Genomic DNA, 27,856 nt, shown 5'->3' with positions numbered 1-27,856 from the left:
AGATAGATAGATAGATAGATAGATAGATAGATAGATAGATAGATAGAGATAGCAGGTGATGGTTGTAAAATGTCACATACCTCCTTCCATCTATTGGCTTTCCATGAAGGGCATCGTCCCGATCGGCAAGCTTTGTGAGTTCGAGGTTTCTGCAGATGACTACAATAGTTTTCTTCTAATTCCCTTTGAAATTGATCAATGCAAAGAACCTCCCGGTGCTTTATACCTTTACCACAAGAAGCCGAGCACTACAGAAAATACAAGAAAACATTTAATGCTTTTTATTAACAGCTTCAAGAACTAGAAAATGAAGTAAGCAAAACACTATTACTTCAATATTCTTATTACACATGGTCTGGTATTTGCAGTTAGTGAGGATTTGAAATTTTCCAGTCTGCTCTGGGATATTAATTGATCCTGAAAAAAATAAGACTGCTATTCATTCCATACAAGTACTGATTATCTAAAATGTATTAGGCATAGACTCTGATGCATACAGATTTAGATTTTATAAGGTTAAAGAGACTATCTTCAACCAACTGTATGTCATACTAAACCAGTTTGTATGTAGAGTACCATCTTGCATATTTGTGTTATCATATTTTTACAGCAAACTATTATTTTTCAGTTAAGAACAAAAAATCCTCATGAACATTAAGTTATGAGCTAATTGGGAAAGCAGTTTGCAGGTTTTGTTTTTTTTTTATAACCCATTTGTGTCTGTATTTTATACCACTCTGGAAAGCATATTTCTATAACAGCAGAAGGCATCCAATGCAGACAGCAAAATCCTTGAAAATACAATTCTGTGCATGAGGCCAGTGCACTGTAGTAGACATCTTGGGCTTTGGCATGAAACACTGCTTTTGTACAAGTTTCTCCCGTTGGTAAAGAGGATAAATGCCAGTCCTACAAACGCATCATAACGATCAACATTAGAGGAAGAGTATGGAATGTCCAATACAGTCTGGTGCCTATATGGATTCTTACAAAATAATAGATTCCTCTGCTAGCACTCTTCATGAGTTTTCAGCGTGGGTACTGATAAGTTCAGCGTGATAGATGGACCAGGGGAAGAAAGTCCAGCAAGGAAGACGTGGATCACAGACAACTCCTATTTATACCAATATGGAAGGTGTGTCTCTTGATAACCAGCCCTCCAACTTATATAGTAAAAAAAAAAATCTTATTAAAATACAAGTGGACATTTGATTCATTTAGAAATATATAATAGATTGTGAGACTATTAGCTACTGTATTACATGTTTATATGTATAATTATATATACATACATATGTATACACACACACACACACACATATAATTCTTGAGACTGGAGGCATGGTTCAGCATCCCTCTGGTGATCAAGAGTTATTGCTATTCAATCATGAAGACCAGAACTTAGATTGTATCTCAAAAGCCTGTAACTCACCCAAGCATGGTGGCACACACCTGTAATCCCAGCACTTTGGGAGGCAGAGGCAGACAGATCTCCACGAGTTCAACAACAGCCTGGTCTACAAAGCAGCTAGTCCAGGACAGCCAAGAGTATACAAAGAAACCCTGTCTCCAAAACAAAAAACAAACAAACAACAACAAAACAAAATCAAACAAACAAAACAAAAACAAAAACAAAAAAGCCTGTAACTTGAGTTTTCTTTCTAGCCTCTGCCTGTGTGTGCTACTGTGTGTGTGTTTCCATGCACATGTTTTTTGTGTGCATGTGTGTTTGTACAGATGAGCATCAACACACATGCACATACACTGATGTAGACTCACACACATGGGCACCTAAGTTAAAATCTTTTTTGTTTGGTTTTTTGAGATAGATAGCATTTCATAGTGTGGCCTGTGAGCTGACATGAAGCTCACTATATAGACCATGATGTCCTTGAACTCACAGCAATCTGCCTGCTTCTGCCTCCTGAGTGATGGGATTAGAGGTGTATGCCCCCACACTCAGTGAATATAAGTCCTAAATTTCAAACTTCTCTTGTAGAAGACTCAAGTTTGGTTCCCAGGACTTATGTCCAATGGCCCACAACCACCCATAACTCCTGCTCCCTTAGACACAACACCCTCTTCTCACCTCTGTGGGCACCTGCACACATACACACCCACATATTCATGATTAAATGTTAAAAATAAAATTTAAGTATATATTGACATAATTTGGGAATAATTTAGCTTTTCATAGTTTTGCAATACTACCTCCCATTGGTACAGGCAATTAGCTCAGTGCCTTGATTACTGCTATCACGTCCTGGCTGGTCTCTTCTTCCTCCATATTCAGGACCCACTCAGCTCTGTGGGAGTCTCTGCAGAATCTCCACACACTGTCTAAGGCCCTTCTGAATCAGACTACCTCTATGCTAAACTCACCTTGGCCATTGATATGCTCATGGCCTTACCTTTTCTTTTCTTCACTACTTATTTTTCTAAATATAACATTGTACATTAATAAATGTCACACATTATGTGCCATCAAGCAGATATTAATGGTGATGTATGGGAATTATCCCACATAACACACACCCATGTACAGAATGTTCCTTTTGATTCATACTGTTTTATAATTTTTTAATTAGGATATTTGAAAGACAGTTGTCATGACTCCTTGTTAGTGCCTTTTTTCAACATAATATTTATTGTGAATGTTCATGCGCAGGCTCATCAAACATCATTCTCTCTCTCTCTGCCAGTGTAGCTATAAGCTAAGCATGCATACTCTGCATTAAGTGTACTATGCAGGGTTGGTCCTAATATTAAACATAAGTCATAGAAAACACCACAAGATATTAAATATCACTAAAATGATTACAGTAAAGATACTACAGAGTTTAGTCACCTGTGAAAAGCAACCATTTCTTAAGTCCTTAGGCATGTGATGGAATCTAAAGAGAATCATGTTTGTTCACATATGATATGAAGGATCTTATATATTTGTTTGCTATGCCTCAGCCAGATATTGTTCATGTATTGCTATACACATAGCTGTTCTTGGAAATACCTAAGGTGCTTTTAACAGTGTCAAGACCCCAAGACATGAACAGTAAACTTACAGAATATTACAGGTATTTTCAAGAATGACCAATTCATTCACAAAACAGTTGCAACAGAGGAAAAGAGACAGAAATTGAGATTTTAGTTTAAAATTTAGCAGTATCTCTGCATGGAATGTAAACCCACACATGGTGAACTGAAAAGTCACTCTTCAGAAAACAGAACGATTTTCTATTCATCTTTGACTTTCTCTTCCACCTTATTTTAATTTACTAGAGTTATCTAGACTATGATTGGTTAAATCCATACTATTATTAAACACACTTTAAATGCAAACCAATTTTATAAACATATTCCATAAGAAAATTCTTATTTTTGTAAAAGTAAAACTAGTAAATGTAATTTCAAGTCTATTTCTCATTTACTCAAGAAATGACAATGCCAATTTCTGTCTTTAACTCATTCTTTTCTTGTTTTATGGGTACACCCAGTTTTAATCAAGATTCTTTTCAAACCTTGTATTATGCAACTTGTCATCGTATTTTTTAACTTCATTTCATGTGTAAGGGTGTTTTGCCTGCGTATATGTCTGTGCACCACATGTTTGCACTTCTATGGGGGCCAGAAGTGGACCCTGGATGCCCTGAGATGCCTAGAGTTAGAGATGGGTGTGGGCCACCATAAGAACTGAAAGAGCAGCCAGTGTGCTTAGCTGCTAAGCCATCTCTCCAAGCTCATTGTCATGGAATATTTGAGGCACAATAATATTCCCCACTCTTTAAGGTGAAACAGTGTTCATGTTTCTTAAATTAATTCCTAGTTCTTTCATTTCTCTTCAATTTTCTTTTAAATTTGTGTACACACAAATACACACACACACACACACACACACACACACAAACAGTTCTCTAAGCTAGAAAAACTATAAAACCAAGCAATTGAAAAGTAATTCATGCGTTGGATGGACTTAACATAAAACCCTTTCTCCTGAGCTCTGAACAAGTACAGATCTGTTTTCCTCAAGTCCTAAGGAAGAGTAGCTGCAGTATTTTATCACATCTGACGAATGCCATGTGGGAATTTCTCTAAAGTAAAAGAGAACACGCTATGCAAAGAATTATGTTTTCCTTGGAAAGAGGCAGCAGCACAGTAAACAACAGTGAAATGTTACTCTCTTCCTTCTCCCAAAACTTGCCTCATTCCAAACCGTGAAGACAACACAACGTTACTCCATTACATAGGAAACCCCCAAACAGCGATTGCTCCTTCTGGAGATAAATATCTGCCTTTTTTCTCTCTCTCTCAATGTTTTAGCCACTGACATCTTTTTATTCCCTTGGAATGTTACTAACACTGTACAGCTCCTTTCTTGCATTCTTGTCAATGTTTTTTTGTTTGTTTGTTTGTTTTTGTTTTCTTAACAGTCACCTCTTAACAGTCACTATATTGATTGTCTTAAACTTGCACATTACTAATTCAGGACAATGGCTTCCATGGTGACTTCTCATCCATGCCTGTGACATACTTTAACCACTCTCCTTTTTGGACATTTTCTTCCTCATCTCAAAACCCCTCCTCTTCTCTAATGGCTGAAGATGTTTCATAACCACAAGAGCAGCAACAGTCAATAAGCATTTGGGTATTCTCAATCAATGCTGTTTACAGATGAGGTGAATAAAAAAAAAAATTCTCTGTTTTTGCCTTACCAGGCCACAGAAAAAGACAGTCCTGATGAGACCTTATAGACTAGGGTCAGTTGGAAGGGGAGGAGGACCTCCCCTATCAGCGGACTGGGAAAGGGTCATGGGAGGCAAAGAGGAAGGGAGGGTGGTATGGGAGGGGAGAAGGGAGGAGGCTACAGCTGGGATACAAATTGAATAAACTGTAATTAATAAAAAAAAAATTTAGAGTCTGTTAAAAACAAAGCAGGACAATTGAAGGAAATGTAGTTTGCAAGTGATAAAATAGAAACTCTCCAGACTTCTTCAGGTAATCTGAAACTTCCTGTTCCAAGAGAATTCATTCTACACTGAAAAGATTAATTCTAGAACAAGAATGTTCTTCTTTTCACAGAATACTTGTATGAAATTATAGAATAAAACTAATTGTTATTTCAGATACAGATGATAGAAAAACCAGTGGCTTAACTGGGAGGACCTTCTGGCTAGTTCTGGAAACATAAACTGCTGAACAAAATCAAATGAGGGAATGAAGGTCGTCTTGATCTAACACGTGGGAACCGTTGCTTCTCCAGATGTGCATAAACATTTTAATCCGGAACTTGACTCCTTTCTGACAGCCACGGGAAGCATACTGATACTGGAAAATTAGTATTCATGCCAGCTAGCACTAACAAAACAGCCTTGTAACACCTATTGCATTCTGCCTCACTGTTGTGTATCCTGCCCTGGTCAGACCTTCATTTTTATGTGACATTAGTAAAATAACATGTATGTGAGGGCAAAAGAGATATATTTTCTTTACAAGAAGAAACAATTAAACAAAAAAACCCTAAGAACATTTGTAACACTATGAAAATCGTAAAAACAGATGTATCAAACAAGAGCCAGAGAGCAAAACCGAACAGCACACACTAATTTGCCTAAAGATGTTTCCCATAGTGTAAACAGTGCTCTAAATGGCAAAGACAGAAATCAGTGAGTGAGCCATGTAGCGTGTCATTCCCTAGAAAGCACTTTGCCCACCCCACATTCCATTTCCTTCCTCGCCAAGGGCATGACACCTTCATCCCTGTCTGTAGTTCAATACTGAGCTTAGGCAACATTTTCTTCCTAAAAACGGCTTCACATTCTTTCAAGTGTCTCATTTTGCAATAGCAGGCATCTGTCTTCACCTAATCTGCAAGAATCTCTGATTCGGAATGTGTGTGCTGAGGTGGTTGGCTCCTACAGATCCCTTCTTCCCATCCTGTTTCTCATTTTCTACGCCAATTTTGCCTGCAACTATCTGTTCTCTGCCTCCTTTCCTCATATGGATAATAAAACAAATTAAGAACAGACACGCTGAGGAGAAACATGGAAAACAGAAAGACCCTAGAATCACTTGCTGCCAATTAATGTGTCGCATTTTGTTCATAAGTTTGTCTTCTATCTGGAAGAGATAATTGTAGTACAACATAGTCCAGAGCAGGGAATGTTCATACTCTCCTTCCCTCTCCTCTGGCATGGCACAAAGGCTCCTGGGGAGACCTAACTGGTTTGACGTGGAACCCTCCAAATCCAGTGGTTGCTTCCATACCCTATGTGCTTAGCCCCTCTGAACTGGAACTCCCTCCTCAAAGGAAGAATGAGACACCGAAACCAGGAAGCTCACAAGAGTCTCACCAGGAAGATGAAAAAGTTCGGAGACTCAGGAGGTCTATCTCCATGGTTACCTAAAGCGTGAACAATTCTAAGGGACAGCACCCCAAAGCTTGTGCAAGCAGCTTCCGGGATGCAGCTCTAGTGAGTTCTCACTCAGTGTCGTAGCTGCCTTCTAGTCATCCATGTTCCTGTAAGTAACCAAAAAACCCTCATTGGCTGAGTTGGTGGAATCTTTTCTTTGGTCCGCAGCTCGTGCTGTGTCTGGGGTGAATAGACGTTTATTCATGACTCCCCCCTCCCAAAAGCCAGGTATCAACATATTAGTAGTAATTTTATTTTAATCCTTGAAGATCCTGTAAAACGTTATCTGGAAAAAGTATGGTCTGGTCTGGAGAATAGAAGAGAAATAAAAACTAAAACTATAAAAATTGCAAATATGTATTTCATTTGCTTTAGTACAGCATTCTCTGTGAATATATATACTCACAGGCAAATGCATGTATATTTTATTTTTTAATTGAGACATTTTTCTATGTTTGTTATGTAAATTGTATTGACACTTCTCTAAGAACTAATATTAAAACTAATATTCAACTGTTGGGATATGAGTCAGTATAATCAATATAAAAAGCAGCACAAAGTCCCTCAGAAAACTAAAAACCACAGCTACACCATGGTTCAGGCAGCCTTCTTCTGGCTGCATACCTGAAGGAAATGAAGTCAACACACGAAAGAGAGACCTGCATAGAACGAGCTGGCAGCCACCAGACAGTGAGTGGTAAAGAAAACCTGCTACGTGGACAGGGTGCCTCTGGGTTCAACCATAGGGGAACATGACATGGCAATTTTAGAAACGTGCGTGGATGTCCCTCCTCTTCAGTCTCTATGGTCTTTGCTTGAGTCCTCCTCACATCCTCCCACGAGCCTGCCCTAGTTTAGATCTCCAGCTTGTCACAGAGATGTCCCCACCCTATTTCTCTTTTCTCCACAGGCCTTTTGTCTTCTCTCTCTTGCTCTTCCCAGGTCTGATCTCCACCCTCTTAACTCTCTGCACTCCCTCTCCAACTTTGTTTTCTCTCTTCAGCCACTACCTCTGTCTATGCATCCCCCCCCCTTGGTTTCACTATGTTATTTATCTTCTTTGGATCTGTACCTTGAAGTATGCTTATCCTGTACTATATGGCTAAAATCTACTTATAAGTGAACATATCTCATGTGTGTCTTTCTATGTCTGTGTTACCTCACTCAAGATGAACTTTTCTAGTTCCATCCATTTGCCTGCAAATTTCATGATTTCCTTGTTTTTACTTGCTGAGTAGTGTTCCATTGTGTAAATGTACCACAGTTTCTTTATCCATTATTTGGTTGAGGGACATCTAGGTTGTTTCCAGAGTCTGGCTATTACAAAAAATGTTGCTATGAACATAGTGAGCCAGTGTCCTTGTTGTATGGCGAAACATCTTTTGGGTAAATACCCAGGAGAGGTACAGTTGGGTCTGGAGGTAAAGCTATTCCCCGTTGTCTGAGAAAGCACCAGATTGATTTCCAAAGTGGTTGTACAAGCTTATACTCCCACCTGAAATGGAGGAGGGTTCCCCTTTCTCCACACCCTTGCCAGCATGTGCTTTTGCTTGAGATTTTGATCTTAACCTTTCTGACTGGTGTGAGATGAAATCTCAGAGTCGTTTAGCAGGGGGAAGGGAACACCAACCCACCCACAAGAACTTTGACCCAAAATTTACCCTGCCTACAAGATGTGCAGTGATAAAGACAGAGCAACGCCCAACCAATGCCTGGCCCAACCAAATACCCACCCTATCAGAGAGTACCAACCCATGACACTATGAACGATGCTCTGCTAAACTTTCAGACAGGAGCCTGACAGAGTTGTCCTCTGAGAGGCTCTACCCAACAGCACCTCAAAACAGATGCCCAGACTCACAGCCAAACACTGGTCGATGTGTAGGGAGTCCTGTGGAAAAGTGGGAGGAAAGAGAAAAGAACCCAGAAGTAACAGGAGCTCCACAAGAAGACCAACAGAGCCAACTAACCATGCCCCAGAGGGGCTTGCTAAGAATGAAGCATCAACCAAGGACCATGCAAGAACTGGTCTAGGCCCCTACAAAGATGTAGCAGATGGGCAGGTTAGGCCTCATGTGGGTCCTCTAGTAAGGGAAGTGGGGACTGCATCGGAGAGGGACTCACTTGCCAGCTTTTTTATCACTTTCCTCTGTCGAGACTGCTTTGCCAGGCCACAGGGGAAGAGGACATGTTCAGTCCTGATGTAACTTGATGATCTGGGCTGGATGGGAAAGAGAGCTCCCCTTTTCTAAGTAAAAGATCAGAGGGAGGGATGGAGGATGGAGCTGAGAGGGGAGGAGGGATGGGGCTACAACAAGGATGTAAAGTGAATTTTTAAAAAGACATTATATTACATCCAGGCTGTGATTTAACAATAAATATATGAAGTTTTCCATCTAAAAAAAAAAGGAAGAAATATGGGTGGAAATGATCTTGTGGGTGAAATTAGACAGAGACAAAAAGGCAAGTATCCCATGCTTTCTCCACCTGGAAACAGAAACAAAACCCCAGACAAGATGACCTGAAATTAGAAGAACTGCTAGAGAAGAAAAAGAGGTGGGGAAGCCGAAGAAGGGATGTAGTTGAGATTGGCAGGGAAAGGAAGTGGCCAGAGAAGGGTTCGGCATTAAGAAAATGTCGCAGTGACACTTATTATCTTGTACAAAGCTTGAAATGATTAAAAATTTATTACTAAAAGTAAAAAAGAAATGAAAAATAAAACCAACATTCAGCACATGTAAAAGTGATATTGGAAGCAGGATGAGAGAGAGGCTCCGACACCAACATTAAATCTTAGTGGCCACTGACGTGCTATTGAGGATCTTAATTTTTTTTGTGTAAATTTTTTCTTAATTAAAAACATCTTGGATGAATTCGGTATATAGTCTATATCACCACCAGCTCTCTGAACTTTCGGTAAGTAAACTTGAAAATGACTCATTTTAAAACCTGGCCCCCGGTAAATCTAGCTATTTATCCTAGGTCAGTTACTAAGACTTAGAACTACCTTTCAACAGCTAGAATCACGGCTTCCTCCACATTCCTCCTCACTGACAGGTAAGGAAAAACACACCAAGAAGGAGACCTCACGATTTTGTAATACAGTTGCAAAAATTTTATGTAAAATACATGGTTTTTCAAAACCACTTTGTAAATGGCTAAAAATTGGGTCATTTAGTTCTTCAGCTGCTTGGAAATAAAACCCAAGTTGACATAACTTTCCCTCTTTTTTTCTCAGACATTTGGTTATTTTAGTTTCCTAATGTATTAAGTAACTTTGGGTACATTCATGATTCCAATAAGAAAAACAGCAGCAGCAATAAAACAGACTATTAGGTGCTGGGAAGATAACACAGTTGGAAGACTGCTTGCTTCCCAGGCATGGGCCGCAGCCTCCTGTCCCTAAATAAACAATCTTGAACAAAACTAAGTAAGGTACTACCAAATTTCTGGCCTTCCAAAATTTCCAATTTACTTATTCATTAATTTTCGAGAGAGTCTCCTATATCCAGAGAGGGTGGCCTTGAACATCTGGCCCACTCCTCCACCCCCTGACTTCCAAGTGCTAGGGTTATGGGTGAACGCCACCACTCCTAATTTTTGTTCTCCTATGGATGGATCCCAGGGCTTTGTGTGTGCCAGGCAAGTACTCTACCAACTGAGCTACACCCCAGTCCTGATTTTTTTATGTAATATGTAGATAGAGGGCATCAAATAATTAGATGCAAGAATTATTTCACTTCTAAATACTACATCAGCTCCTGTTGTTTCTGTAACAGTTAGGTCTGTATGCTGAAGATGTGAATGTCCAAGGACACACGGTTCATACACAGCTCTAATTGCTTACTTTATGTAAGGTATTAGGTAGCTTGTCCATACAACTGGCGAAAGGCTGTTCACTCTGACAGGAAGATTCACGCAGCCTTTCTATTTCAGGAGCACTGAGGCCACAGAAAGTACAACCCTTAGCGCCTGGAATCCCTACTTATTGCAAACTAGAAATCACTTCTGCTAAGAGAAGCATGACACCATACTTGAGGCACCAAACTTCAACAAACAGAGTGTATCAGATTATATCCCGGACACTGGGTTGGGCGTCTCTCCTGGTTAAGCGGCAATTGCAAACTCTCAAGGAAGTTTTCAATATTTAGGAAATCATTATTTCCTAATAATATTAAAATTAATATTAAAAATAATAATATTTCCTAAATAAGACCCTTTTGGATCTTCATTCGAAACTAAGGCCATTTGCTCGAGAATTTTAAAATGGCATTTTAGTGGTTGTGTTTACTCTCTTCAGAATACAGTTCTGAAATAAAAGACCAAAACAGAAGGTAAGATCTCAGCACAGGAATGGTAAAGATTTTCAGATCAGAACACACTAGAAACAATATTCCAAGGAGTAAAACCTTGGAGTAAGCCTTTCTTTTTTCTTTCTCTTAAAGAATTCCAACATAACGGTCTCTAAATAATACAAAAACTGCACCTAAGCCCCAGCGGAATGGCTTTTGAAATCTCTAGGAATCCGGATACCTAGGTATCTCAGAGAAAGCTGGCCACAGTTTGTCTTAGACCCGAGCCCTCTGCAGCTGCTTTTCATTGAAGAGCATCCACTATAAGAGGCAAAAACTTCTACATTTGAGATTTTGTTATAAGTCATGGAATATAATAGTTAAGGAGGAGTACAGTAATATGGCTGTTTATAACAAGGAAACCCATGAAATACGCTCATGAAGACCCTCTTCTGGGAGGTGGCCCTGCTACTGTGCTGTCCCTTAAGTTTGGTGGTGGAGCCACTCACAGCATTTCCTGAAAGTTGATACTGACACTTTGAAAGTTTAATGGCATTTGAAATTTCCCTGTTTGAACCTGGGGCAGATACCTTTCGACTATGCAGCTTGAATGAGAGACTGCATTTGGTTTTGAAAATTATTTACTGCTGAAATATTTTATTCTCTTGCATTGCTCCCAGTTACTTAATTATCATAGCTTTAGACAGTTAAGACTTTTTTATTTTTTGTAACTTATTTTTTTAATTTATTTATTTTTATTAATTATAGTTTATTCACTTTGTATCCCCACTGTAGCCCCCTCCCTCAGCCCCTCCCATTCCCACCCTCCCTCCCTCATCTCCTATGCCCCTCCCCAAGTCCACTGATATGGGAGGTCCTCCTCCCCTTCCCACTGACCTAGCCTATCCTAAGGTCTCATCAGGACTGGCTGCATTGTCTTCCTCTGTGGCCTGGTAACACTGCTCTCCCATCAGGGAGAGGTGATCAAATAGAAGACCCAGAAATAAACCCACACACCTACGGATACTTGATTTTTGACAAATAAGCCAAAACCATACAATGGAAAAAAAGACAGCATCTTCAACAAATGATGCTGGTCTAACTGAATGTCTACATTTAGAAAAATGCAAATAGTTCCATACTTTTATCATTCTGCAAAAAACTAAAGTCCAAGTGGATCAAAGACCTCAACATAAAACCAGACACACTAAACCTCTTAGAAGAAAAAGTGGGGAAGAGCCTTGAACTCATTGGCCCAGGAGACAACTCCCTGAACACAGCACCACAGCACAGGCTCTAAGATCAACAATCAATAAATAGACCTCATGAAACTGAAAAGCTTCTGTAAAGCTGTTATCAGAACAAAACAACAGCCTATAGACTGGGAAAGGATCTTCACCTACCCTATACCTGACAGAGGGCTAACATCCAGAATAAATAAAGAACTCAAGAAATTAAACAGCAATAAACCAAGTAATCCAATGAAAAATGGGGTACAGAGCTAAACAGAGAATTTTATGTAGAGGAATATTGAATGGCAGGGAAACACTTAAAGAAATGTTCAACATCCTAGTCATCAGAGAAATGCAAGTCAAAATGACCCTGAGATTTCACCTTATACCCATCAGAATGGCTAAGATAAAAAACTAAAGTGAGAACACATATTGGACAGTTAAGACTTTTAAAGTCAGATGTGTTTGCAAAGTGTTTGGCTCCCAAGCTAAAGAACAAATAAATAAATAAATAAATCCCATCCAGAAAATACACTCAACACATTTCCTTCTCTTGAGGTCTCTGTGCCAATCATAACTTTTAAATTTCTATTTCATGCTCTAAATGTTACTTCTGACTGTGTGTACACGCATCTTCATATACACACAATAGATCTCCAGTTCTGGCTTGGGCAGTGCAACATGAATGGTCCCAGATGTAATTCAAATGGCTGACTCAATTGGAATACTTAATGGTGACTTAACTACCATCTACTTGGTAACCTTCTGCAAAGGTTGCTATCCAGTTTCAGATCCGAAACTTGAAGCAAAGCTACATTAGTTCATCCAAGTATCTCACGGGGAAACGCCATGCAGTGCTAGCTCCAGCACAGGAGTGTTAGAAACTCAGAGTGGAGAGTCACCTGTGACTGGGACTGAATTGCCTTTCTTTAAGGAGAGCTGATGAAGGAATTACAAACGTGCAAAGATGCTGTCCTAGTCTGCTTCTCTGTTGCTGTGATAAACACAGACTAAACCCATCCAGGAAGGAATCTGACTGTCACTGGAAGGCAGGGACTGAAGCAGAGACTATGGGAGACTGTATTGCCTCATTTTCCTATATAAGGAGCACGGGCGGTGGCGGGGAGGGACACCCTCAGAGGGCTGGGCCCTCCTACGTCTGTCAGTCAAGAAAATATGCTCACAAGCCAGTGCCCAGCTAGGCTTTCCTCCCCCAGGTGTCTCTAGTTTGTGTCAAATTAAAAAGAAAAAAAAAAGCCACCATATAGATATTATTGAACTTGGCTTGATTTTGCTAAAAGCAGTACTAAATGTAATCCTAATTCAAAATTCAAACATCAGCAAAATTATTAAGACATGCTCTTACTATGTAGCTCTGGCTGGCAGACAAAGATGGTCTTGAACTCAGTCTACCTGCCTCTGCCTCCTGGGTTTTGGGGTGCTGGGGTTAAAGGGTTGAGCCATCTCATTTGGCTGAAAGCATTATTTGAAGAAAAAAAAAAACCTACTCAGAAAAACCTGCCATTATTCTAAAGCTTGTAATTTATTTTTTAACTCTATATCTAAAAGCACTTTTGTTTGTTTGTTTCTGCTATAAAAGGATAAGCAACATTTCAGACTCCTCTGTAATGTCTGTTTGCAAGTGAGACTTGTCTAGAGTTCCTGTCTGGAGTTTACAGCTCATCCTGGGACCAAACTCTTATTTTTAAGACAACAAAAGCTGTGGCTATTATGAGAACAGCGAAAATACCGCCCAAGTTTTAATAACTCTTTCGGTGGAATTTTTGTCCCACTGAAAATTGCTCATTTTTCCCCCTGATGCCTTTATAAACCACAGCAAACCAGGAGATTGTTTTTGCAAGAATGTATGATGCTGCTCTCTATAATAAAGATCCCACCCATACCCTACCTGGGATCCCAGAGCCAGAATCGTGAGCATCTGCCGTCTGGATGGAAAAACTGAAATCTCTTCAGTGTGGGCAGACCATCAACTCCACAGTGTGCCTTTGCTCTCTGTTTTTTGTTTTGTTTTTTTTAAATACCAACTTTTAAATCGTCACTATGACACCGACAACATTTGGGAAGTGGAGTCTTTCTGGGATGGGCGTTGAGGTTCTGTGGCCCAGCCTCACTTCTTGCTTCTGCCAACACAATGTGACCAAGCTGCTCTGCCTCTCCACCCCTCCCACTGGGATAGACTGTATCCCCTAGAACCAAGAGCCACACCACACACTCCCTTAAGTAGTCTATCAGGTGGCCTGCTGAGGCAGAATGTAAAGTAATGAACGATGACTCAGCTTTACTGGCTATCTATTTTTGTGTAATAAAATGATGACAATAAGAGCAATACTTGCACTAATGGGTAGTCATACTGTAATATTATATATGAAGGAATCTTCTACAGTGCTTAACCAGCATAAGCGCTCATTAAATCAACTTCTCCCATCTTGTTTTTCTTTCTTTCCCAAAGCCTGAGGACAGTAAAAACTCTCACATTGATTTATGAGCCCATATCTTTGTAACATAGCATTTTAGGGCTCAAAGATTTGAGCTCAACCATCCAAACAGGACGTAAGAATCCCCAGGCCATTTGAAAGAATCTTCTTCTCTCGCTCTCCTGAGAATAACCATTTACCCAAACACTGAAGAAAAAAAAATGCATCGGGTATACACCGAATTATTATCACAGGAGGTATGGGGTAGAGAAGAGGAGTAAATTTTTGTAAAAGATTTTTTTTTTTACTTTTTTTGGTAAATAACAGTCTGCTTTTTAAAAAGATTTAGTGTAAAATGTTTGACTTCTGTTATTGTTGTTTTTTATTCAGGGTAGCCCAGACTGGCATAGAACTCATGACTGTCTCTCTGTTAGCCTCCCTTGTGCTAGAATTACAGGTGTGAGCCACCACATCCAGCCTCACTATATGCATTCATTTTTCCCCCTTCCTTTTAATCTTTTTCAACCACCAAAGTCAAAGTATAGGAAGTATATGCCAAGAGTATAAACAGAACAGCACCAGTGAGAAACGAGACCCATTGTACTTGGAGAGCACTGACAAACTCGCTTTCTGCAAACGCCACCCTGTAATTTAGAGTGGAGCCCTGCTCTTTGCTCATCTAAGTGAGACTAATTCAATATATTCTCATGATCTCGTGGACATTATTTATCTGTGAGTCAACAATGTGACTCATAAAATACCCTTAAAATAATATTCTCTATATTTTGTTACCATAGCTTTGAAATGGAAAGATTTTCATCTATCCATAGAAAACATAAACACTTAATAACCAAATTTCTCAAAACACATATATCCCTTCAGCCCACGTTCTACTTAGTAAAGAGAAAATTCAGTTGTTTTATCATTTTTTGAAAGACAGGATCTGATCTAGTCCACGTCCTGAATGCTGGGATTATAAACATGTTCCACCACACCCAGCTTTTTAGCCTTTTAAGACACATTTTTACAATGCCAGCTGTACCCAGAGAACACACATTTGCGCAATGGCGTGTCTGTTTTGTCTGAATGGAGACGTTAATGACTTGTTAGCCCTGCGAAAATGACAAAGACCTCCCTTTTATTTATTTATTTAGAATAAATAAAATATTTAATAATAAATAAATACATAGCTCAAGATCTCTGCTGTTCTGACTTCTAGGGTGTCCTGCAGACTGGGGGTGGGGGAGGGTGAGACTCTGCACTCAGCCATGTTGCCGTGTTAGTAGAAAAATGCCGACACAATGACTTCATGAAGTCATAGGAAGCTAATGCCATGCAGAATATTGAAGAAGTGTCTAGCCTTAAGGAGAAGAGCCTGGCGAAACTCTCTGATTAGCAAGTAGGAAGGGATTTTGAAAATCAAGGAGGTATGGACTGCCTTTGACTCTTACAGTTTCTTTAAAAGCAGTTTTGCATTACAATCTACACAACACCTTCAGATTTTAGTTCTCCTACTACAGTGATGATATCCACCACTTATAAATAATAACACCTGGAGCCTTCCAAATTTACCTACAGAATATTATATGTAGGGTTGTTTATTATGGGGAAAACCTGCTCTAATAGAGCCAGCAACTTTTCCTGAACATATTTATGCCCTAAAAAAAAAAATATGACTGACTAGAATAAAAATGCTCTCACTACAGGCAGATCCTTTTCTGAAAAGTATAGTGACTATCACAAATTGGAAATCAGACCACTCTCTGTTGTACTTAGGTATGTGCTTGTGTATGTTTGTGAGATAGCTTAGATTATTTGATACTATTAATAAATAGTCCACTCAATACTTCTTCTAAGAAATAATTTGATAGTCACATTTAAATAGATCTCGAAATTCTGTGAGAGTTAACATCTTAGGTTGATTTTATTTTTTTTCCCCCGAAAAGCTAACTCTATTGCTAGATTTTGCTGAGTTTCATAATTCCTTGTTGACTGTTGGTTTAGCATTTAGATCATCTGAGAAAGTTAACAATTCGGCATGAGCCATCAGTATGAAATGTTCATCACCTGCGGCAGAGACTCGAGGACTCTGTATCCCAACCCCCACAACCCAGAACTTGTCGATGGGTGCACATGTGGTTGTCTGTGCAAGGACAATCTGCATGTGATCCTTCTGTCTTTCTATCTTTTGCCCAGTGCAATGTGAATAGTACTTTATCTCAACCTCTTGTAATGAGTCGTACAAAGTAAATTCCTATGTAAACACAGACAAATACTTGGTGCACATATACTATCATTGAAAAAAGCAAAATAATGGAAGGGGAGGGGTACCTCCCCTATCAGTAAACTTGGAGAGGGGCTTGGGAGAAGATGAGGGGAGGGAGAGTGGAACTGGGAGGGAATGAAGGAGGGGGCTACAGCTGGGATACAAAGTGAATAAACTGTGATTAATATTAAAATTTTAAAAAAATTAAGAAAATAAAAAATAAAAATAGATATATTTTCTCCCATCAATTAAAATAGTGGGATAAAGTAATATATTTCTTGTCTTCAAGTGATACTTCGAAAAGTAATTTTAAAATAATTTTTAGTGCAAAGGCAGTCCCGGCTTTGCTGTTCTGTGTCTATTATGAACCTCTTAGAGTCCATCACCTGTCCACTATTGGGCAGTGTATTCTTCTTCCTAACTGCTCTCCCTCAGAAGCTGGGGATGACAGAAAAAAAAACAAACAAAGGAAAAAAAAAAAAAACCAAAAAAACACCACATAGCAAGGTGATGATCTTCAATGCTGTTAGCACCGAGGCGCTACCAATCAAGACTTTATCTAAGAGGGTTACACAAGAGAAGGCAAAGAGACACAGTAAAGGCATTGAGAAAAATACAAATTTAAAGTGCAAATAAATGCCACATAAGAAGAGGAATTTGTTAAAATTTAGAAGTCTGATAATTTCAAGTGTTGACAAGGATGTGGGGCTGTGGGAATTTTCTTATAAAATCACTTTAGAAAACTGGCAGTATTTATTAAAATGGTGCATTTGCATAGGCTGAGACTCTGCGTTCAACTTTTGGCTGCATATCCAACAGATATGAACACCATGTCACCAAAACATTGCGAGAAGTGGCCATCACAGCATTATTTAAGCCCACAATTAATAATAATCTCAGTGCTTGTCAACTTCAGTGTATACATCTGATTTTTACCCACTTATTTACAAAAGTCGTATAGTTGTGTGTTCATAGAGGAAATCCTAGACGGTTATGAAAACTGCAATCATGTGCAATGCGTTCAAGTCTCACATCCAATATCGTGACTCTCTCCATTTATCTAAAGTTGCAAACCTGGCCAGCTGTAGCTGGTGTAAGTCACGTGGTAGCTGTTGGAGTTAAAGGAGAAGAGAATTCCTGGGGTAGGTGCTGGCTTTAGAGGCATGTTCGGTTTGGAAAATTCTGCATGAATTAAAAATTCGATGATTGCTGTATTTCCATAAACAGCAAAATAAACCAAATTCAGTGATGAGTTCCCCTCATACACTAGTCTCGGGTCAGTTCAGAAGCTCTTGTCTCGGGGTACCTATTGCACTGTATTGTACTGTAGCTAGCCTTTTCTGTAGTTTGTAGGTTTTGATCCCCAGAAAAAGAGGCGCCAGTGATAATATGCAAAACAGACCACTGCAAATCACTGAGAGCCCTTGTGTATTGCTCCATTGTGTCTGCAAAACTCTGGGAAGAGGTTGCTGTCCTTCCAAGAAAGTGATATCTTAAAAATGTTAGCTTATAAAGGTTATCCTGGAAATGATGCGTTGTACTTGAATCCAGGCCTTCTGCGAGCAGAGTGCTTACTCTCACATGAGGGCGAGAACCTTCTCCTCATTTCAGAAGGCTGAGGAGTAACAATACATCTTCACACTCTTGGAAAGAGAAAGTTCATGTATCTCTTGATGAAGTCCAGGTTATATTATCAATACAAAATGTCGGCTGCGCTACCCATGTACCCCAGATAGTGTGGGCTACGAATGCAATACTCTAACATTGGTTTCTCCACTCACCGATCCCTTTCTTTTTCCATGGAATTCAAACCTCATTGATCTTAGAGTTAACCACTATAGCTTTATTCTCTTAGCAACAGAGCTCGCGGAAGGATGTTGTTACACATGTTGTCCCACGTGTAAGAACATGGGTGCTGCTCTACCTTCGACCCAAAACACCCTCTTGATCCCCCCACTCCTGAAGGCCCCTAAGTCGCCACCCTCTTGCTGTGTGACACGTTTCAACTCACGTATGAGAATTATTCATCATTCTTCCTAGGGTCTCATTTCCATTCCCAAAAGTTCGCTCATTCCCATATCTAGAGATTTTAAGAGTTTAGAAGGCTCTTTTGCTACATTAAACTTGGTCCTCCTTCATGTGATCCCGACTCACCTTCTAGCCTTCTGCCTGCTTCTTGGCTCTGACAGAGCAGTCTCACAAACTGGGTCTCACCACCAACAGGTAACTGGACCACTTTTTCCAGTGTAGTTTTTGTTCAGATAGTCTCTGGCCAATGCCCCCTTTCCACTCACATCAAAGTTGAGACCCAGGCCTGCTTCTCAAACAAAACAAAACAACAAAAAAACCTTTCATGTTTCCCCAGTTTCTGACTTCTTGTAAGACCCCTTTCTGCCCTCCTCCACTTATTTGTTTATATGTTAATTTCCCATGGGCAATGGGTCCTTTGAAGACACAAACCATTCCCTCTTTTCAGTTTTCTACACTCCCAATATATTGCCTAATAGAAATGGACTGTCAGTAATCTTGAACGGAAAGATGGCCGCTGGACTGCTGGCAGCTCCTCTCCTCCACGCCCTTCGTAATTACTCCTCAAGCCCCTGGGGGCTCCTGCTTCACAACTGCAAGAACAACAAAAGTCCAAGGAAGTAAAAACTCGTCTAGACTAGAAAACTAGTCTGTTTCCCAGAGGATCATTTTCCAGCTCATTGACAATTTGTGCAGAAGAATGTAGTGATCTGCTGACGACACACTGTGACATTAAAATCACAAATACGAACAGCTCCTACGCCATATGTTTCAATACATTAAAGGTTATATTACAGAATACTAAATGGGTCTGACCAGATTTAGGAATAGAGTAAAATAGTATATGTGCTAATTTAAAGATGAATTAAGCAAATTCCTACTTTCAGCACATCAGGTTATGGGACAGTGCGGTAATACAGTAAATAACCTAACAGTGTCTGTGAAAACAGATCATACAACTCCAGCATTTTTATTTATTTTAGGTTTTACTTACTTGCTTTTATTATTTATTTATTATTATGAATATTGGCCTGTATGGATGTTTGTGTACCATGTGCATGCAGGAGCCATGGAGGCCAGAAGAGGTTTTTAGATCCTTTAAAATCCGATTTACAGATTACGAGCAGATTTGTGGGTGCCGAAAATTGAACATGGGTCCTCCGAGAGAGCAACCAGTGCTCATAAGTGCTAAGCCATCTTCTGGAGCCCCTCAGGCATTTATTGCTGTTTTGTGGAGACAGTGTCTTGCTGTATGGAGGCCCTGGACTGCAACCCTCCCTTGTTAGTCTCCTGAGCGAGGCGAGCTACAGGCATGTGATCTCCACGCATGCGCACTGAGTGCTGCCATACCTTTTTTTTTTTTTTTTTGACTAGCCATGGAGTCAACTGCCTGTTATCCCAGAATGCGAGAAGTGGAGGCAGAACTTTCAAGACATTGAGACGACCCTCGACTACTCAGAGAGTTTGAAGTCAGCCTGTCTCAAAACAACCAAAACGATAATAGTAGTTTCCATCTTGACTCTAGCTGGTAAGACTTGAGGGATGTTACCAAACATTTTGGTCATACAACTATCTGGATGTCTAAGTCATAACCTTTGAAAGGCGTAACTCAGAAACTCAAAGCCTTTGTGAGGGTACTAAATACTCTCTTTCTGCATATACAGTGTGTATCTGTTTTTATATGAATGTGGGCACGCACATGGCATAGGGTATGGCAGAAGTCAGAAAACAGCCTCCGTGTCTGTCCTCATCTCCCATGATGCGTCTCTCTTGTTCACAGTGTATGCTGCGCTAGCTGCCTTGCAAGACTCCAGGGATTTTCCTGTTTCCTTCTCACATCTCATTGGAGTGCTGGGATCACAGGCCCTTAATACTGTGTCCAGCTTTATTTACGTGGCTGCTCAGGATCCAAATTCAAGTCCCTCCACCCAGTTCCCCAACCCAAAATACTATTTTAAGAAGTTCTACTCCTGTTTTTGTTTTTTTTTTTTTTTTGTTTCTTTTTGTTTTGATCCAAAATAAAAAATGTAACCTTTGCAGTTTGGGCTGCGTATGCATCTGACACAGCACCCATGTCCACCTTTGGGCGGCCCCCGTCCCCGTCCCCAGTGCTCAGTGAATCCGCTGAGGCTCCGAGGCTCATACCTGTTCTCTGGGCTGACACACATGTAAACTCATGGTTCTCTGTGCTGAGAAGAACATGCCCTTAAGTTCTCTCACGGCCAACTGCTTTTGCCTTAGTTTTTAGCACAAGGACGGCTTGGGCTGTTGTGTCCACACTCAAGGAGAGAAATGGGCTCACGGAACTGAACTACTAACTCTCATTATAGAAACAAGCTTGTTCCACACGTGCCGATATTTTAAGGAATACAAACGAGATAAGGAAGAGACTGAGCGCGGACTGACAGAAAGCAATCGCGTTTGGAAGCCTCCGCAAAACATTTTTGAAATGTTTGAAAGTATTTGTGCACAGTGTCCTTAAAACTTCAAGGCCAAATTTTATGACCTGCTTAAACGATTTCCAACTTTTTCAAAGATAGGTATTTGTTAAAATATAAAGATTTAACTCCTAAAAATTTAAAGAACTTAATGGCGTCATTGAAAACAAATTTGTAAAATGATTGATACACTTGATTTAAACCAATTTCCATTATTTTACAAGCGCACCCATAGATGAGCTTTGCTGCTTTGAAGGGTTTCTGCAAGTAAGTCTTTCAACTTCAGAAATGATTAAAACCACATTTTAGGAACATTATGTGCTCTGACCTACACTACTGAGGTCGAGCTAAATTTTCAAAACTCATCAAAATATTCTAACACTATTTAAACTATTAAATGATTAACAAATAATTTAATGATAGAAAATTTTCTTAACTTCCTAAAATAAATTACTTTTAATATTACTCATATGCACCTTTAAAAGTCATGTTTGTGATTCTTTTATAAAGTGAATAATCACATTTTTAATTCCTAGAGATGTACAAAAATATGAGAACACACAATGAAAACATGTGAAGGGAAATACATATGTGATCAAATCATTACCAATCATTTGCCCAGAAACTGTCAAGCAATTGATGTAAAAATATTGATTTCTGACTCTCGTGATTAAGTAGAAGCTAGAGTATGGTTTTCTCCAACCGCTGACAGCTGACACATACGACCTCTGTAACAGCAAGAATGTTCTTCTAGCTGCCACAAGCAGACTCAGCAGAGGCATTATGGGATACAGGACAATATCTTCTGAAAACATCTAACATGTCCAGAGAATCTTCCACACCTAAAGCATTCTCCTGGGGACGCAGAGGCAAGACTCAGTTGCTTTACATTCTAAATCACAACTGCCGTGATGTCAGAAGCTACAAATGCTCCTCCTTTAGGGTAGCTCCTCAGTCTTTTCCTGGGTCATTTGTCTAAAGGGTCCAGCTGAGTTTCCTTTGCTCTTTTCAGAGCATGATATACATACATAGAGCAATCTGTAAGGCCACCTACATTCCTTTCCTGCGAGGCATAAAATCCACGTGTACAGAGGGGCCTGTGCCATTGTGTAAAATCTTGCCTCCAGTTTTAGGGTAGAAGGGGCCCCTCCCCAACCTAAGCCCAGTTATGAAGAAATACATCTCACCGGTTTGAGTTTCCAGAAGGATTTACGAGCAGCAGCATCCCCCTGCTTCACAGCACCATCCTCGTCGGTAGTCCTAGGTTTATTCTAACATATCGAGCCCCAAATATTTAAGTCTTTGACATTAAAAATCACTTGGCTGTTACTGCAGCTCTAAGGTCATGCATGTGAATGCATTTATTTCGCACATTCATCATGGAACTGCCAAGCTTTTGAACACAGGACTGCATCTGGTTGAGTGACGATGGCCAGAAGCCACGCCTACTGTGCCACAGATACATTACTTTTGAGAACAAATCAACTTACCATAGAAAGACGTGGTGATAAGTACAACAAACTTCAGATACACTGTAAATATATGACTCATTAAATTACAATTTAATACTTTTTAACTTTATTTTAAAAACTGATCTCCAGGGGTGGCCAGATGACTCAGTGGATAAATGTATTTTCTGCCAAGACCTGAATTTAATCTCTGGCAGCCACATGATATAAGTGCGAACTGACTCCCTCAAGTTGTCCTCTGACAGTCACAAGTGTACAACAGCATGTGTTTGCACATAAACACACACATACACACACACACACACAAATAATAAATGAATAACAAAGATTTTAAAAATTAGTTTCCAAACTACTTATTATGCTTGTATGTTCTTTTTCCAAATTTAAGAAAATAATTACTGCGTCTGGATACCTTTACCAGTCTTCACAAAGTTGAAGACAGTTTTCCGAAGCATTCCCCCACACACTGCCTTGCTCTTGTGCAGCTGATGGCTACCAACCTCACCCAGAGTCAGAGCTGCAGAGGCAGCACCCCCTCCTCAGCTCTCACCAGGCTTGCTCACCAGCTCTCACTAGACCTCCAAAGCAGCCAGCTGCAGACTCAGGTATGTGTGCTCAGACCACCAGCTCATTTCTGAAAGGGCTTGTGTAGCATGCCTCTTACTTAGAGATTCAATTTTTTCCCTCTGTAATCCTGTATGATTTTCTCCCCAGAAACACTTGGAAGGAAAGCACCAGAGCGAACAGGTTTCAAAGAACAAACTTAAACGTTAAAAAGGAACGCTCTAAAGGTTTATAAGAGAAAGGGTTTTTAAGGAGCACCATCCTCCTTACTCCTGCTGAGTTGTTCTCAACCCCAGGACATACTGGAACAAACAGTATTTACTTATCAAACATGAGCTCATTCCACACGGGGAACACAATCTGTGTTCTAGGAAAATGCCTTCTAGGAAAAGTATTTGAGACGATAGGGAAATACACAGAAATAGCTTTCAAAGCATTTTCTCCAATAATTGCTTGTGAGGATCCTTTTAAAGATTATCCTGGTCACAAACTAATAATCTGAATGTAACTTTAACAATAACCAACACTAAGTTTTATTCATTACTTATAATACACGAAAAGAAAAATATAAACATTTCTAATACTTTTATATTGAGAGGTAGATGGCAAATCTTACACTTTTACATTGCTATGTTAGTTTGTAAAAGATTATGTCTGGAAAAATTGTAGTAACTTATGCAAATACACAGTAAAATTATGAAAACATTTGCTTCCATCAGTTAGCTTTTTAATAAGAGACATTAATAGTCTGTTACTTAACAAAAACAGCACCAAGGGAAGGAGCCATTCATTACAAGGTAAGGTTTGTCAGTTGCTTAAAACATTTAGGTACTGATGCAAGGGATAAAAATACAACATACATATACATTATGCAAAGCACAAAGACAGCACATTAACAGACATTGTATATTAAGATACAATCCATTCACAATGGCTAATAACAAAAATGAAGTAATTCAATTAACAAGCATGGGTTATTACTCATTTATTCCTTTTGTTATTACAACACAGGGTTTTCCAGAACATTAAGAAAAGTTAGGAATACTTTCAAACTTTCTAAAATATTTTAATAATGATTTTATACACTGTCTTTTTATTTTTCTTTAAAATAAAAAGATTCACTGTCTTTAATTCATGTATATTCATATACAGTCCCTTAATTTTCCAAGTGAATGAGCAGGGTCTACGGAGAGTAATGTTACTTCTTAAAGAATACTAATCTAATCTAATCTGTTATAAGAGGTATTCTGAAATTTGGCTAATAAGTAGCAATACTGAAAGACACAAAAATATATATATATACCTGGTTTTGATAACAAAACTTCAGATCCCCTGAGTCCTTTTAATATAAAAGACTAATTGAAAAAATAAATATTCTTCATATAACAGAAATCCAGGCACTCTAATGATATATATCTTTACACATGCAAATAAATAGGTTTGTAAAAATTCTGGTATAAACATTTATTGAGATTTTTAAAAACTTCATTTTCAAATTATCAAAATATATAAAGATATTACAGTTTTCCACTAGTGCAAAGATTGAATTACTCAATTAGCTGTTTTTGGAATAGTTGTGTAGTAAACAGTGAGAATTTCTGTAATTCACTCTTACTATTCCATAATCTTAGGTATCGTGTTCTTGACTGACTAGATTATTTCTATGAGGTTGAAAAGTTGCTCGTTCAGAGGACTTTATAGGCTTCCAGGTTTCTCACTTATGACGCGATTTATGCATAAGCATATCACTAGAATGTTGGGTCAGATATATTCCAATACAATACACAGACGTATGTGGGTACCACGGAATTCTTTCAGAAGGTTGGTGAACTGCAGAGTGTTTAAAATATCAAAGGGAAGGTCCCGTGGATCGCCAAAATAGCTCAATCTAAGAGAGCACTGTAATGCTAACCTATATAAAGAGTTCCAGTAAACCTCTGTCCTAGACTTTAGATACTTCCATTCTGTCCACTAAACAGAACAGGTATCAGCCAGATCTTCTAAGAAATGGCCTGACAGTAAATACTTCAGGCATTGTGGGCCTATCTCAAAACCACCACCGTTAGCGCCCATCATGACGCAGACACAGGTAGGTGTTTAAAGCTTGTGCTCTGAAGGCGTGCTCCACGGGCTCCAGAACCACTCATCCAGAAACAAAACCACCAGAACAGGGCCTCAGGTTAGTGATTAAATTTCTCACCAAGTGTAGCAAAAATGGCTCGTTTTTTTTTTTTTTTTTTTGAGTTTAGTTATAAATAGATCACGGTCTCAAAGCAGATGTTTATCTGAAGGTAAATGCTCATGATCTAAAATAAAAGTAATAAAATGCTAATTTAAATATATTTGTTCATTAATTATACTTCCAACTACATATTTGAAAAAATATGAGAAAAATAAACTATCTATTAGCACTACCTATGAGCTTTGTCCATGACTCAAAAAAATGGAACATTGAAATATTCCTAAACCATAGTAAGTCCACACAGTGGAAAAATGGATATTCATAGTAAATTACTACATAAGTCATACTTCTCTGTGATGTATTTAACTATGAACAATTTACTTTACACAAGCAAATGTCTTTGTCTTCACTATTTTCACATTTTCCCACAAAACAATCAACCTGACATCGAGGAAGCCAATTTTAAAAGAATGTTATTCGTTTGTGGATCAGTTATTGGATAGAAACAGACAAGAGCCACATACAATCATAAACTCAAACAAGACACAAGCCTTAATCTGCCATTATTACAAATACAATGTTAACATTAGGCACAAGAGGGGAAGTCAGAGATGTAACAAAGGAAAGCAGTTCCATTAGTTCAAACTTCACACATAAAATAAATACATATAAAACCATCACATATCTACGTAATTACAGTACTTGGATGAATTCCTACTCAAACTATGGACTTTAATAAACATGCCAGTACAGTCAATGGTCTGCCTTCAGAAGCAGGAATCAGATGTGAGATAGTATGCGAATTTTCCCACTTACAAAGGGGAAATTCAAGTAAACGGAACATGGTAGTCAGACTACAGTTACTATCGTACCGCTTTCCATGGTCCCCGATACCAGGACGCGTCATCAGGGCAGGCGTGCAGGTGACATTGGATCATGCTAGGTGGCTTGGGCAGTTCACAGTTGTGTTCTTGTGCTATCTGGCCGTTGGGAAACTGGCATATCACAAATCTTGATTTTACTCCTCCACCACATGTCTGTGTGCACTGAAAATAAGGACAGGAAAGGTTACATCCATCTAACTTCAAAGGGAATACTGTTTCTTCTATTTTCTTCTTTTGAGACAAGGTCTCCTTTGACCCAGACTGACCTGGAGTCCCCTATGTAGCGGAGGGTGACTCTGAACTTCTGACCTTCCTGCTCCACTTACAGGTGAGCAGCATACTCAGATTATATGGTCAAACCCACAACTCCCATGCACGCTAGGTAAGTGGTCTAGCCACTGAGATACATTCCTCGGTTCTAAGAAGATAATGTTGACTTAATCAATGTTTAAATACTATTTGCAATGCTGGAATGGCAAGTTGCTATGCTAGAATATGTTTTAAAAGGAACTTGATACATTTGAGTTGCTAGCTAAAGTAGCCCTTTAAAGAATGATTTCCAAATTACTTATGAAGAGAAATTATGTTGAAAAAAATAACTAATTGGGTAATTTATCCATCTAAAAGCATTAAACAACTCTTTTATTTCCCTTGACATAAAAAAAATGTGGTTATCCGTCAGAATTAAGGGCATGGTTTACCGTCAGGGTTATGGTTTCTGAAGTCACCCTTACATTTTAAGGTGCTTAAGAATTCTTGGGCATGGAGAAGTGCTTAATAATCTGGTTTAAAGGTGATCAGTCAAATGAGCGACATGCAATAGAAAGCATGACACAAATGTCAACCTGGTCTTCTGTACCTATAGTAACCTAATTTTCTAAGAAGTTTAAATGACTATACACCCATTTTTGAAAGACACTGGTAGCACATAACCATATCGGCCTACATACCAAGTTGTGTTAAATAACAAGGTATATGCTCTCTCCGGAACAAGTAACTATCAGAGCAGAGTGCTTCTGGCACAAGAACTGTTTAAAAAAATCTGTTTATACACAAAACAGCAAGATCAAACCATCCCACAGTGCTCAGCGGCAGGAAGTATGTTACATTTATCTTCAGGGATGACATGGAGGACACCAAGACTTACTTCTCCCCAGTCCCCATAATTCCAATGCGGACAAGGTCCAGAGCCACAGCGCCTGGACTCTGGGGGCTTCGAGGCCGCGTCACAGTGAGCAGCGCTCCGTCCATCTTCGTCCTGGCAGACCACAGCTCTGTGCTGAAGACCGCCTGCGCAGCTTCGGGAGCACTGATGGGGACAGAACAGAAACACCGTGCTGCAAGTTCGACACAGTGAGAATGGCGCCGGCTCGGCACAAAGCCAGGTCAACGGTAAAAATCTCCCACGTGGAGTCACAGCTTTACTCAAGAAAATCTGCCAGAATGCTTGACTTTTATCAAGGGCTTTATGAGAATTTGACCATGAAAGCTGGGCGTGGGAGCTCATGGCTTTAACTCCAGCACTCTGGAGGGAGGCCGAGTTAGGCAGATCTCTGAGTTCCAGACCAACCTGGTCTACAGAGTGACCCTCTGTCTTAAAATAAATAAGTAGATAGATAGATAGATAGATAGATAGATAGATAGATAGATAGATAGATA

The 27,856-nt window shown here is 39.4% G+C and overlaps 1 protein-coding gene across 1 annotated transcript in view; it reads right to left on the bottom strand.

Moving 5' to 3' along the window:
* Positions 1 to 27,856, bottom strand: part of Adamts20 (ADAM metallopeptidase with thrombospondin type 1 motif 20) — a 119,153-nt gene that overhangs the window by 23,408 nt on the left and 67,889 nt on the right. The window contains exons 27-29 of the mRNA XM_055627018.1: positions 27,345 to 27,506; positions 26,186 to 26,359; positions 81 to 248 (exon numbers count right to left, since the gene is read on the bottom strand). Coding sequence (XP_055482993.1) covers positions 81 to 248; positions 26,186 to 26,359; positions 27,345 to 27,506 — 504 coding nt within the window. The remainder of the gene's footprint in view (positions 1 to 80; positions 249 to 26,185; positions 26,360 to 27,344; positions 27,507 to 27,856) is intronic.

Source organism: Psammomys obesus, unplaced genomic scaffold, assembly GCF_907164565.1.
Source record: "Psammomys obesus unplaced genomic scaffold, mPsaObe1.curated_primary_1811, whole genome shotgun sequence".
Classification (NCBI taxonomy): domain Eukaryota; kingdom Metazoa; phylum Chordata; class Mammalia; order Rodentia; family Muridae; genus Psammomys; species Psammomys obesus.
This window is presented reverse-complemented; position numbering and strand designations above follow the sequence as displayed.